At 53.2% G+C, this 12,345-nt stretch overlaps 3 protein-coding genes across 4 annotated transcripts; 1 reads left to right on the top strand and 2 right to left on the bottom strand.

Moving 5' to 3' along the window:
- Positions 1-775: 775 nt before the first annotated feature.
- On the bottom strand, positions 776-6,934 carry Tbcb (tubulin folding cofactor B). 2 transcript variants are annotated; one of them, XM_036184833.1, is made up of 6 exons: positions 6,516-6,934; positions 6,078-6,221; positions 2,469-2,565; positions 1,731-1,922; positions 1,148-1,220; positions 776-1,038 (listed from the first exon to the last, which is right to left on the bottom strand). In XM_036184833.1, the coding sequence occupies exons 1-6, from the start codon at positions 6,627-6,629 to the stop codon at positions 924-926; spliced, it is 735 nt and encodes a 244-aa protein (XP_036040726.1). In that variant the 5' UTR covers positions 6,630-6,934; the 3' UTR covers positions 776-923. The 2 variants fall into 2 exon arrangements, with proteins under 2 accessions (XP_036040726.1, XP_036040813.1); XM_036184920.1 differs by having other exon boundaries at positions 6,456-6,516.
- Positions 6,935-6,967: 33 nt separating this feature from the next.
- Polr2i (RNA polymerase II subunit I) lies at positions 6,968-8,244 on the top strand. The gene is made up of 6 exons (XM_036186134.1): positions 6,968-7,333; positions 7,411-7,465; positions 7,660-7,733; positions 7,820-7,894; positions 7,969-8,020; positions 8,133-8,244. The coding sequence occupies exons 1-6, from the start codon at positions 7,275-7,277 to the stop codon at positions 8,193-8,195; spliced, it is 378 nt and encodes a 125-aa protein (XP_036042027.1). The 5' UTR covers positions 6,968-7,274; the 3' UTR covers positions 8,196-8,244.
- Positions 8,245-8,297: 53 nt separating this feature from the next.
- Positions 8,298-10,656, bottom strand: Ovol3 (ovo like zinc finger 3). Its single transcript, XM_036185784.1, has 4 exons — positions 10,549-10,656; positions 10,410-10,474; positions 9,303-9,504; positions 8,298-8,506 (listed from the first exon to the last, which is right to left on the bottom strand). The coding sequence occupies exons 1-4, from the start codon at positions 10,640-10,642 to the stop codon at positions 8,298-8,300; spliced, it is 570 nt and encodes a 189-aa protein (XP_036041677.1). The 5' UTR covers positions 10,643-10,656.
- Between the last annotated feature and the right edge of the window lie 1,689 nt (positions 10,657-12,345).

Raw genomic sequence — 12,345 nt, 5'->3', positions numbered from 1 at the left:
ATTAAACTGCAGGGTGTGTTTGAACATACCTGTATTCCTAGCACTTAGGGAGACGGAGGCAAGGAGAAGATCTCTGGCCTACACAGTGAGCTCCAGGCCAAACTACATGGTGAGACCTTGTCTCAAAAAAAGGGGGGGGGGGGAGGACGAGCTTTCATCTTGTTTAAACTCCGTTATTTTGGGCTGTTACAGCAGCACAATATTTTTATTTTAAGAGAAATTTATATGGGTAAGTATACTGTGTGTGCAAGAAGTTGACCTTAACCTTTATGCACTGCATGTTGGGATGGATTCTGGTCCTCTGAAAGCAGCACTTTAAAATCTTATATGCACTGGTGTTTTGCCTACATGTATGTCTGTGTGAGGGTATCAGTTCTTGGAGTTTATAGACAATTGTGAGCTAGAAATGTGGGTGCTAGGAACTGAACCCAGATCCTCTGGAAGAGCACTTAGTGTTCTTAATGGCTGAGCCATCTCTCCAGCCCCTCAGTAAACACTCTTACCCACAAGTCAACTCTTCAGCACTCAGGATATTACCTTAAATAAAAAGGGGTAAAGCCATCTCTTGGAGGCATCCAGGTGTTTGGTTGATTGAGACAGGGTCTTTTTTATGTACTTCTTGCTGTCTTGGAACTCACCCCGTAGACCAGGCTGGCCTCGAATTCAGAGATCCGCCTGCCTCTGCCTCCCGAGTGCTGGGATGAAGGATGTGTACCATCACACCCCACCATGAGCTACTTTACCAAGATCTTCCCGAAAAGAGACTCCCACATCCTCCTGGATTCTGATTAATTTAATGCACAAATCTCAAAAACCAATGGCAGGTAAGAGAATAAAATAAACAGGATCAGAGGAAGAGGGCCACAGGCAGACAGACAGGGGGGCTCCGTCAGGGCCGGATCGGGGACAGCCTTCATTCAGTGTCACATCTCATCCAACCCATAGTCCTCCTCTGGGAACTCTCCCACGGTGACAAGCGCCGGCTTGACAAAGGCCCCGTACTTGGCCTGGCATTCAAAGTAGCGTTTCCCATTCACACTGCAGGGCAGACGGAAGGAGTTGTGAGGGGCTCCCACACTCCCAGCCAGCAGCACACGTGGACTCCCACATACATGCACAAGCACATACATCAGCGGCACTATGTTACCTGCCATCATTTTTCCCCAACGGCTCATCATATCTGACACCGACCCAGTAGCCTGGCTTGAAATCTGTGAGACCTGTCCAGGAGAGACATCTCAGTGAAACCTCTATGTGGAGCTCCCTCCTGGTTCCTGCTCCTTGGTGGAGTAGAGATGCTGCCATAGAGACAGATTCCTACCTCCACCGCTTACATTCCACCTCCTCCCCAAAGACGGCAGGCTTGCCACTGTCTCTTCTCTTCTGTTCTATCCCCATCCCGCAGGACCCCCGCCAGAGCAGGGTATTGCCACAGAGAAAGGCTTCCGTGGCAGCGTGGCCATGGACAAGCCTCGTTTCAAGCTAGGGGCTGACTACACAGCTTTGGTGTGAGCTGGGCGGCAGCGGCGGCGGCGCACACCTTTAACCCCAGCACTTGGGAGGCAGAGGCAGGTCAGTCTCTGAGTTTGAGGCCAGCCTGTCCTTCACGATGGAGTGGCCAAGTGCGTGGGGCCAGATGGCCACCAACTGCCCCTTCTGAAACTCGAGCCAAAAGACATTTTCCTTAAGGTCTGTCACTATTCCAGTCACAGCGACAGAAAGACACATACCTACATACATGACAGTGCCCCGGCGCGGGGACTGGCCAGCTGCCTGCACCTCACAACGGCTACCCACAGAGATGGCACTGGCTTGGGCCTTCTCCTCACTGAGGCGCTGGGCGGCTTCCGCCTCCTGCTGTGCCCGAAGTTCCTCATTGTATGGGCCTACCTTGCTGCGCTTCATGAAGGATCGAACTGTGTCTGTGGGCAGGGTAGGGATGGGTCAAACCTGCCCTTCAGAACCTGTCCGTCCTACAAAGGGCTCACATTCATGGGGAAACTCTACCACCAGATGCCCTCAAGCCTCTCTCCACGCTCTGGCCTCTCCCCTGCTTTCCTCCCTCCTCCCGTTTGCATGCCTGCAATTCACAGTCCCTCGGCTGACCCTATATCCCTCTGGTCTCACATTCATCTTCGTCCGACTCCTCAAACACTGCCCTGTCTACACATTCCAGTCTTTCCTCAGATGCCGCACTACCCGGTACACATCCCATCTGCCCCGTCACGTGCCAGCTTTACCATGACCACTCCCTCGACCAAATCCCTTTCTTTCGAGGCCCCTCTGCCTGCCTAGCCCCCCTCCTTGCCTCCCATGCCACTCCATCATCTCCCTGTCCCTACCGTAGGTCCCCCCACCAGCTTCCGTCCTCCGAGCCCCATCCCCGCTGCCTAGCCAGTGATGGCCCCACTGTCTCCCAGCCTTCTGGACCACACACGCCCCTTCAGCCCAGTCCATGCATTCTGTACTTTGCCTCCGGTCATAAGCTTCTGATGACATTTCATATTTCTCCACCTTGGACACATCTTCATATTCTCCAAGCCGGATGCCACTGTGGTCAATGACCTTTGGTAAGAAGAGGGAAGAAGTCAGTGGGGACCAGGGTCAGTAGAGAAGACCTGGGATGCTAGCATGAAGTCACACACTGGCACGGTCTGGAGACTTTAGCAGAAGCCACACTTCTCTCCTCCCCGGAGCCCAGCAGAAGAGACAGCGGCCACGCCCCTTCACGCCCATCTGAGCCTCTGGATACCGCATCTGCCCCCAGTTAGCCTCCACACACTGGCGTCAACGCCACTGATGTGTGCCCATGTCCCTAAACCGGCTGTAGAGCTCACATCTTTCCTCTCACGCCCCTGTGATGTTCCTAGGGTAGCCCCAACTCCAGAACCAGCATCACCTGAGTCATAACAGCCTCCTTTCTGGCTTCCCTGTTCTGCCCTCCACCTGGCTTTCCAACTACAACCTGAGGGTGCCCACAAACACCGGAAGCACAGCAGATCCCTCATGTTCAGCGCCCTCCCAGCTTCGACATCCTTCCCGATAGCTCCCGGCAGTCCGTGCTCCCTCCCACTTCAGAGTGCTCTCCCAGGCCATGTCCTCCCCTGCCTCTTCTATGAACTCTTCTTGAGATGTTCACACGGCACCTGCTCCAGGAAGTCCTCACAGAGCTCACTGAAGGCCAGCCTCCCCAACACACAGGATGCCAAGCTCTCCTGCACTGCCCTCATCCCCACGGATTTTTCCTATCTGGTTCTGTGATCATTTAGTGAATGTCACCACACACACTAGGTAGGGCTAACACAGGCCTTCTGGGTTACGGCTTGCAACTACTCCCAACCCAACATATATGTTCTAAGGACCAGTAACAGAATACAGTGGCTTCTGGAGTCAGGGCAGACCCAGGTCAAAATTCTAGCAAGAGTTCACCTTTAAGAAAGTAATTCCAGGCCGGGCAGTGGTGGCGCACGCCTTTAATCCCAGCACTCAGGAGGCAGAGGCAGGTGGATCTCTGTGAGTTCCAGGCCAGCCTGGGCTACAGAGTGAGTTCCAGGTCAGGCTCCAAAGCTACACAGAGAAACCCTGTCTCAAAAACAAACAAACAAACAAACAAAAAAGAAAGTAAATTCCAGTGTTGGGAAGGGCGGCCCAGGCCTGTAATATTGGCACTCTGGAGGTGGCTGCAAGATGACTATGAGTTCAAGGACAAGGACAGTCTGGAACACACACACACACACACACACACACACACACACACACACACACAGAGAGAGAGAGAGAGAGAGAGAGAGAGAGAGAGAGAAATAAAGTTGTGTAAGAACAACCAACCAACAAATAGAACAAAACAACAACTCCATCCTTGAAGCTGAGTTTTTTCTTCCACAAATGGAGGTAAGTCACCATAGTCCTGTGTTATTCTGGGGGTTCAACAAATCAGCAGTGACTCAGAGATTTACAGAGGACCTTGTCTGTGCTAGGCCCCATCCCAGTAGCCGGGACACAGCCATGAACTGCAGTGAACAACATCTGTGCTCCTGGAACTCTAGTCAGGGAGACAGACACATAACCAGACCAATGAGAAAGTCCCATGACATGCTGCAGCGTGGTAACAACTGAGAGCAAAGAAAAACCTCAGTTATGTTTTAAAAAAGGAGAAAGAGAGATCAAATTTTTATTCTGGGCTATCATTCCACTTGGGAGGTGGAGACAAGCCCAGGGATAGAGGGCTAGCCATGGCTACACAGGGAGTTTGAGGCCAATCAGGACTACATGAAACTATCTCAAAAAACCAAGAGGTGCTGGAGAGATGGCTCAGCAGTTAAGAGCACTGACTGCTCTTCCAGAGGTCCTGAGTTCAATTCCCAGCAACCACATGGTGGCTCACAACCAGCTGTAATGAGATCCGATGCCCTCTTCTGTGTACATAATAAATAAATAAATCTTAAAAAAAACAAAAAACAAAAAAACAAAAAACAGAGCCCTGGCTGCTCTTCCAGAAGACCCAGGTTCAGTTCTCAGCACCCACATGGCAGCCCACAACACTTCTAATTCCAGTTCTAGGGATCCAATGTCCGCTTCTGGCCTCCACACATACACACACACACACAGGCAAAATACTCATAACACACACATAAAACAAAATAAATAAATCTAAAAACAAACCAAAACAGCAAAAAGGGGGAGAATAGGATGGTTTCAGCAAGATGGCTCCTGCTGGCACACCTGGCCCTCACACAGAAGAAAGAGGAAACTCACTGCTGCCCCATTCTCCTGCGTGCAAACTAAACACAGTCACTGACTCCTGTGGAGGCCTTTCTTCCTGTGCTGACAAATGAGCTTAGACCTTGTACTTTCACCACACCTGGAGCTTGCACTGTTTTCAGTGTGTGTGTGTGTGTCTGTCCGTGTGTGTCTGTGTGTGTGTGTGTGTGTGTGTGTGTGTGTGTGTGTGTGTGAGTGTGTGTGTGTGTGAGTGTGTGTCTATGTGTGTGTGTGTCTGTGTGTGAGTATGTGTGTGTCTGTGTGTGTGAGTGTGTGTGTCTGTGTGTGTGTGTGAGTGTGTGTCTATGTGTGTGTGTGTCTGTGTGTGAGTATGTGTGTGTCTGTGTGTGTGAGTGTGTGTGTCTGTGTGTGTGTGTGTGTGTGTGTGTGTGAGTGTGTGTGTGTGTGTCTGTGTGTGTGTGTCTGTGTGTGTGTGTCTGTGTGTGTATCTGTGTGTGAGTCTGTGTGTGTGTCTGTGTGTGTGTGTCTGTGTGTGTGTGTGTGTGTGTGTGTGTGTGTGTGTGTGTGTGTGTGTGTGTGTGTGTGTGTGTGTGTGTTTGTGTGTGTGTGTCTGTGTGTATGTGTGTCTATGTGTGTGTGTCTGTGTGTCTGTGTGTATGTGTCTATGTGTGTGTGTCTGTGTGTGTGTGTGTCTGTGTGTGTGTGTGTGTGTTTAGAGGTGTGTGCCACCACTGCCCGCTTCATTTGTTTGCTTGTTTTTTAACAGAGTCCTACCACTTATCCTCGGCTTGCCTACTAAGTCCTCCTGAATGCTGAGATTACAGGTGTGCCCCACTATATCCAGTGCTGGAAGGCAACATCTTACGCTTAGAAGGGTTCCCATGTGGGCATAAGAAAAGTGAACTATTTGGACAGAGCATACAACACAAGACAGAAAGGGATGGAGGCGGGCCTAGAACAGGATGTCTAACCAACAGTGGGAAAGTGTTCTCGCTTCTCCCATTCTGGCCAGCCTTCCTGCTCAGGGTGCTTCACCTCAGTTCTTTGGAGTTCCGTACTCTCTCTCCCTCCACACGATGTACTCAGGATATCAGCTCAAACATCCATTCCTCCAGGAAGCCCTCTCAGATACCCCAAGTCAAGTCAGGCGCCTCTTCGGTGTTCCACCACTCCCGGGACTGCCCCTAACTCAGGACAGACAGCTCTGGTCTGTCACTGTCTAACGAACATCTGCTTTTCACCAGGCTTAACTGGGGGTTCCATGAGGACAGGGCCTGTACTGGTTACCACAACGGGCAGAGCACAGTATTGTTGACTAAATAAGCGTGTGAATGTGGTGTGAAGGGTGGTCTCACATGGATGCGGCAGCCATCATCTACAGGATAGGAGCCCAGCAGTGCATCCTCTTGATCCAACTTGCTGTAGAACTTGTCATCAGCTCCATACAGCTCCAGCTCCATGCAGGAAGCAGGACTGCCCACCACCAGTTGTAGTTTACACTGCGACAAGGGGGCAGAATGAGGAGAAAGGCTGTCGGGGGCCTCATTTTCTGGCTTGTATCAACAACTACGATGTTCCCAAAGACCCTGGACCCACCCAGCTCAGTTCCTTCTGGGCCCCGCCCCCTCGGCTCTCCGGAGCACCTCATTTTCCTGGGCCCCGCCCCTACTCTGTGGACTCTTCCCTGGGGCTCCCACGCCTCGGAGGCTGGTCACCAGTCTCTGCAACCTCACCTCAAGCTCCGCCCACTGGCCTTCGGGCCCGCCCTCCGGACCCCGCCCCCATGGCCACACCTTGAGCTCTGCGATGGTAAGGCTACGACTGTACCGCTTCTCCGAGCGGAAGCTGTTGAGAGAGCTGCTGATGAAAACCGTCACCGTGGGCGCTGATATCCCCGTCACCTCCATCTCGCCGCGCCCTGCAGCGGCCCGCGGTCCGGTTCAGCCGTCTCACACCGGCTCCGCAGTGGCCGCCGCTCCTTCTGGGATATCAGTCCCGCCCCCGGTCCCGAAGACGACCAATGCAAGCGCCCCAACAAACATGGTTGACCAATCACTATCGCCCTTTCTCCACCGCCAGGCAGATTCAGCCAATCCCGAGAGGCCTCCCGTGGCTTTGGGTTCTTCCAATAGCTGCAAGGGAGGCCGCCCAGGAGGGCGGGAGGAGGCGGATACCAAGAAGAAAGGCTGGCTAGAGTTATCCTGGTTCGCCAAGAGTATGTAGGCGCATGTGCACTGGCCTGGGGCCAAGAAGCGAGCGGTGGCTTCTTCCGCTTACGCTCAGAGCTTGGCGCACGGCGTTGCGCATCATAGTCTCGGCCCTTGTCCTAGCTCCGTGCTGCTCCGTAAATTGGGAAGCAAGGTTGCGAAGTCGGGAGTGATTACCAGAGGGTATCAAAGGATTGCAGCAAGCCGTCAGCCAGACCCCCGCAATAGTGAAAACCTGCATGCGCACGCACCCCCGGCCAATTTTGGCGCAGCCACGCGGTATGACCCTTCCCGCGGTCCGTAACGCGGCGGCGCAAGCGCAGAAGACTCGGAAGCCCCTTCGCTATGGAACCCGATGGGACCTACGAGCCCGGCTTCGTGGGTATTCGATTCTGCCAGGAATGGTGAGGCCTGGGCAGCCGGTGTGGAAAAGCAGTGAGGATTGGCTCAGGCCTGACCTCTGACCTCCCTCTCCCCACAGTAATAACATGCTGTACCCCAAGGAGGACAAGGAGAACCGCATTCTGCTGTACGCGGTGAGTACCAGCCGCCCTCTCCAGCGGGTTCGCGCCTCCCCTCCTCTCCGCGCCCTGGGTTCCCACGCGTTTTCCTCTTGACTGCCCCTCAACACACCCTCTCCCATCATCCCCCCCCCCCCCGGGTTCGTCCTCCCTCCCATCCAGTCTGATCTCTTTGTGACCCCTCTCCCCCACTCTTCCCCCTCCGGTAGTGCCGGAACTGCGACTACCAGCAGGAAGCCGACAACAGCTGCATCTACGTCAACAAGATCACGCACGAAGTGGAGTGAGTGGCGGGACCCTGGCCTGGGGCACGGGTATGGTCCTGGGACTCCCAGTGCAGCCGTAATTACTCACTTCCCATCCCTGTAGCGAACTGACCCAGATCATCGCAGACGTGTCGCAGGACCCCACGTTGCCGCGGACGGAGGACCACCCATGCCAGAAGTGAGTGCGCAGCCGACTGTCCCCCGGGGGATAACTAGGGTCTTTAACTTTTAGTAACTGAACCATCCCCTTAGGTGTGGCCACAAGGAGGCAGTGTTCTTCCAGTCACACAGTGCCCGAGCTGAGGTGAGCGACCACTTCTCCCTGGGTAGCTGGGTGGTTCCCCAGGGGGTGGAGATTCCCCACACCACTCTCTCCAGGGTCCAGACCCTTCCTAACTGAACATTTTTATTGCCAGGATGCCATGCGCTTGTACTATGTATGTACTGCCCCACACTGCGGCCACCGCTGGACTGAATGACTTCCTTCCCCCATCTATAATAAATGCCAGTTTACTATACTGTTTTCTATACTAGTGTTAACTTATTTATTTGTCTTGTGGATAGCAGCAGCCGGTAGGGAATCAGGTTGTGCGGTGTAGCGTGCGGTGTTGTGCATAAGCATCAGGCCGAGAGCTGGTGAAGCCGCAGTCCTCACACACGTGCAGCTTTTCCCTGCGCTCCCGGTAAGCGTAGCTGGCCGGCTGCCCATGGACCTTGGCAAGATGAGCTTCAAGGGAGCAGCGCTGCGTGAAAGCTTTCCCACAAGCTCCACAGCGGAATGGCCGTATTCCTGTGTGCATGATGGGCAGAGAGGGCAACGGTCCTGGACCCTAGGCTTCCCACCTTGCATTTCCTGTCCTTATTCCAAGCAGGGCAGACGCTTACATTCATGGCCCACCAGCCATCTGCTAACCTAGAGCAACATGAGCCAGCCTTTCGTCTCCTCCGTTCCTCACCAGGAAGCTCCCGGGAAAGGGAGGAGCCCTCAGCAACTTGGGAAGTTCCCTTGACCGCTCTGAATATGGATCCTGAAAACTTACTTTGTTTTCGTTTTGAGACAGGGTCTCTGTGTGTAGCCCTGGCTGTCCTGGATCTCGCTCTGTAGACCAGGCTGGCCTTGAATTCACAGAAATCTGCCTGCCTCTGCCTCCCGAGTGCTGGGATTAAAGGCAAGTGCCACCAAACCTGGCTTAATTTTTAATTATGTTTTGTTTAGTGTGTATGTATTTGTATGTGCATGCGAGCGAGCATGTGCACGAATGCCATGGTACAAGTCAGAGGTAACTTGCGGTCTGTTCTTACACCTCCTGAGTCCTGAGGATTGAACTCAGGTCGTCAGGCTTGCCAGCAATTGTCTGAACTCACTGAGAAATCTTGCTGGCCCCAGAGCCTGAATTCTGTAGCCAGCACCCATCTCTACCCTCTGCCAGACTCCTTCCTTGTTGCCAGCTTATACTCACCTCCTGCGAGGTATCTCATTACCTGTGTCCCTGCTACATGCCCCACATCCAGTGCCTCTCCCTCTGTTCCATTCCGTCACCGTTCTTTCTGGTGCCCGGAAGACCCTCTCTTCCGCTGTCACTCACCAGTATGAGTCCTCATGTGGCGCTTGAGATCGAAGGCATCGTGAAAGCCCTTACCACAGCAATGGCACACGTGGCGCCGTGCTGGGCTATGACATTTGAGGTGGCGAGTCAGCATGCGCTGCAGTGGGAAGGCCTTGGGGCAAAGTGGGCAGCCAAGTGTTCCCGGGGCCCTGGGAGCAGAGGTCAGTGTTCCCTGTGAGGACTGCCAGAGGGATACAGGAGTTAGCCTGGCCAGCTGGAACCTGCCCAGGCTTTGCTACTCTGCAAACAAGAATTGTCTGTGTGCCCACAGCTAAGGACCACCAGAAGAGGGTCTGTGAGTCGGGCGACAGGTACCACCCTCCCCACAAGACCATCCCTAACCAAGTCCCATCACTCTGGTCTTCATGTCCCTCCACTGCCAAGAACACACTTTGTTAATATGAGCTTTCCTAGTTTTATTGCCTGTGCCTCCAGCTCCCACCAAGAAGCAGCTCCATGAGGAAGTGATTTCCGTCCCTTCTGCTGGGTACTCAGCACCTCCACCAGTGCCTGCCTCTCCGGTACTGAGATGACCTCAAGCACACTCCATTTTGACTAGCACTTTCAAAGACAGTACAGTTGACCCTCTCCTGGGAGGTTAAGGCAACAGAGTCCCATCCCCATCCCTGTTACCTTATCCAGTGTTCTGATATAAATCACCTCTTAAGCTGGGCAGTGGTGGTGCACACACCTTTAATCCCAGCACTTCGGAGGCAGAGGCAGGTGGATCTCTGAGTTCAAGGCCAGCCTGGGCTACCAAGTGAGTTCCAGGAAAGGCCCAAAGATACACAGAGAAACCCTGTCTCGAAAAACAAAATAAATAAAAATAAAAAATAAATCACCTCTTAGTTTGCACTCACTGGACACAGATCCCTGGAGCAGCCCTACAACTGCCCACCCACCCTAGGAATTCCGGTCTTAACTGACTGGACAGAGGCTGGCTGCTGGGAGAGGAGCAGCATGCCACGTGAAGAACAACAGGTCCTGGGCTGGAAAGTGTGAAAAAGGACCTGGAGTAAGGGGCAGCCAGCTTCCTGTGTGCGAGTGGAAATTCATCCCTGTCTCAGCTGCCAGCTGCAGACTCACCACTGCCCAAGTGTCTCGCAGACCAGGAGATCTGTGCGCTGGTGGCACTGCCAGGCTGCTGCAGTCTGGGGAGAGAAGCCAGATGGTGATAGCTCGTGTCTCCCTGGCCCTTCACCTCCAGGCCCAGTGAGATGTATACCTGGGATATAGGCATCTCCCCGGAGCTGGTCAGGCAGATGGCTCCAATTAGGGGGTTGTGGACGCCGACTCCTCACAAGGAAGACCCGGGGCATTGCTTTTAGGATGGTAGGATGGCTCCTCACAGGACTGCCTCCTCAGCCTGTCTGACTGCCTGTCAGACCTCAGCCCCAGAACTGTCCAGAACTAGGTGAGGTCAGGAGACCCACGGAGGAGCCTCATTCTCTTCATGCAAATTTTGGGACAAGCCGGGAGAGCAGCCTTAACTGGCTCTAGTTACCACTGCGCTGGGGCCTGCTCTTAGGGCTCCTCTCCTAGGCCAGGCTCCCAAGGAACTCTGCAATCTTCAAGGGCTGAGACACTAGAGGCCCTCAGAGAGGCCTGAGTGAAAGAATTGCTTAGGTATTCCTGGGGATGGAGAGAAGAAAGAATGGTTCCAGGCCTGGCAGGGCGAAGGACTCCAGGGACTGTTTACCAGGCAAATCAGTCCCCTGTCCGTTCCCCATACACACGCACACATCGTCAGCCTGCCTGGTTATTCAAATCACGGCAGCTGTCCAAGGATTCAGGACAGCTGTGATTGTTCTGTGCCACTGGTGTAGGATGACGGCGGGTGGCAAGTTTAAAGATCGGTCAGGAAGAGCGCTCTCTCTCTCTCTCTCTCTCTCTCTCTGTCTCCCTCACTCCCTCCCTCTCTCTCTTCCTCACTCCCTCCCTCCCCCCCCTCCCTCTCTCATTTTCAGGTTTCCAAAGATGATATGGCATCTTTCAGGCTTAGGGCATTAAAACTCTGGTTTGTCAACAGTCCAGTTCCTGGTGAGTGCATGGGACTCCTCCCATCCCTGGAGCTGTCAGGAACTCACTACACTCTGTTCTAGATTGGTCCTTATCTGATGTCTGAACTAGGTAGGAGTCAGGAATTGTGAACTCTTTCCCCAGTTATTTCTCTGACTTAATTAATTTTGAGAAAAAGTTTCTCTGTATAGCCTTGGGTGTCCTGGACTCTCTCTGTAGATCAGGCTGGCCTTGAACTCAGGTATCTGCCAGCCTCTGCCTCCCAAGTGCTAGGATTAAAGGTGAGTGCCACCACTACCCGGCCTTCCCTGATTTATTTATCTAACAATCTTTTGAACTTGTACTATAGGTAGTTCAGCACTGAAAATGAGCACACCAGGCCATGAGGGAGACAGCAGCGACATCCAGAATAGTCAACTGTGAAGAACAGAGTGACAGGAACAGCTGGAATAGGCAAAACTGGAGAGGGGACTCTTGGAACCAAGAGAAGGTTCCAATCCAGCTTAGGGGTTCCTGTAGGGTTCACGAGAGAAGGGGGCCTTTACTCTGAGCCATCTCATTCCCCTGCCTGCTCAACAGAGGGTCTCATGTAACCCAAGCTGGCCCATGTAGCTGGGGATGAAACTGAACCCCAATTCCAGCCAAAGAGGATGTCATTACAAAGGTTTGGCGGGAAGAAAAGGTACATTTCATTTTTTTAAATTATGGCGGAGGGGGCAATACACAACACGTGTAGAGTCAGAGGAGCTTAGGAATTGGTTCACTTTCCACTTTATGTGGTTGGTGTGCTGGCTAGTTTTATGTCAGCCTGGCACAAAACAGTCATTGGGAAGAGGGAACTTCAACTGAGAAAATGCCCTCACCAGACTGATCAGTGGGCAAACTTCTGGTCAATTTTCTTGATGTGGGAGGGCCCAGATCACTGGGTGGTGCTACTCCTGGGCAGGTGGTCCTGGGAGTTATAGAAGCAGGCTGAGCAAGCCATGAAGAGCAAGTCAGGGAG

This window comes from Onychomys torridus, chromosome 1 (assembly GCF_903995425.1).
Source record: "Onychomys torridus chromosome 1, mOncTor1.1, whole genome shotgun sequence".
In the NCBI taxonomy this organism is placed as follows: Eukaryota; Metazoa; Chordata; class Mammalia; order Rodentia; family Cricetidae; genus Onychomys; species Onychomys torridus.
The sequence above is the reverse complement of the archived record's forward strand: the minus strand, read 5'-3'. Positions and strand labels throughout refer to the sequence as shown.

What these genes read in the sequence shown, in the direction of transcription:
- Polr2i (XM_036186134.1), top strand. Translation starts at nt 7,275, where the DNA reads ATGGAACCCGATGGGACCTACGAGCCCGGCTTCGTGGGTATTCGATTC. An exon ending in ATTCGATTCTGCCAGGAATG is followed by an intron (nt 7,334 to 7,410) that starts GTGAGGCCTGGG and finishes CTCTCCCCACAG; the next exon opens with TAATAACATGCTGTACCCCA. An exon ending in ACCGCATTCTGCTGTACGCG is followed by an intron (nt 7,466 to 7,659) that starts GTGAGTACCAGC and finishes CCCCTCCGGTAG; the next exon opens with TGCCGGAACTGCGACTACCA.
- Tbcb (XM_036184833.1), bottom strand. Translation starts at nt 6,629, where the DNA reads ATGGAGGTGACGGGGATATCAGCGCCCACGGTGACGGTTTTCATCAGC. An exon ending in TTACCATCGCAGAGCTCAAG is followed by an intron (nt 6,222 to 6,515) that starts GTGTGGCCATGG and finishes CCCTTGTCGCAG; the next exon opens with TGTAAACTACAACTGGTGGT. An exon ending in TTGGGGAAAAATGATGGCAG is followed by an intron (nt 1,039 to 1,147) that starts GTAACATAGTGC and finishes TCTGCCCTGCAG; the next exon opens with TGTGAATGGGAAACGCTACT.
- Ovol3 (XM_036185784.1), bottom strand. Translation starts at nt 10,642, where the DNA reads ATGCCCCGGGTCTTCCTTGTGAGGAGTCGGCGTCCACAACCCCCTAAT. An exon ending in TGCGAGACACTTGGGCAGTG is followed by an intron (nt 9,505 to 10,409) that starts GTGAGTCTGCAG and finishes TCCCTCTGGCAG; the next exon opens with TCCTCACAGGGAACACTGAC. An exon ending in CCACATGAGGACTCATACTG is followed by an intron (nt 8,507 to 9,302) that starts GTGAGTGACAGC and finishes TCATGCACACAG; the next exon opens with GAATACGGCCATTCCGCTGT.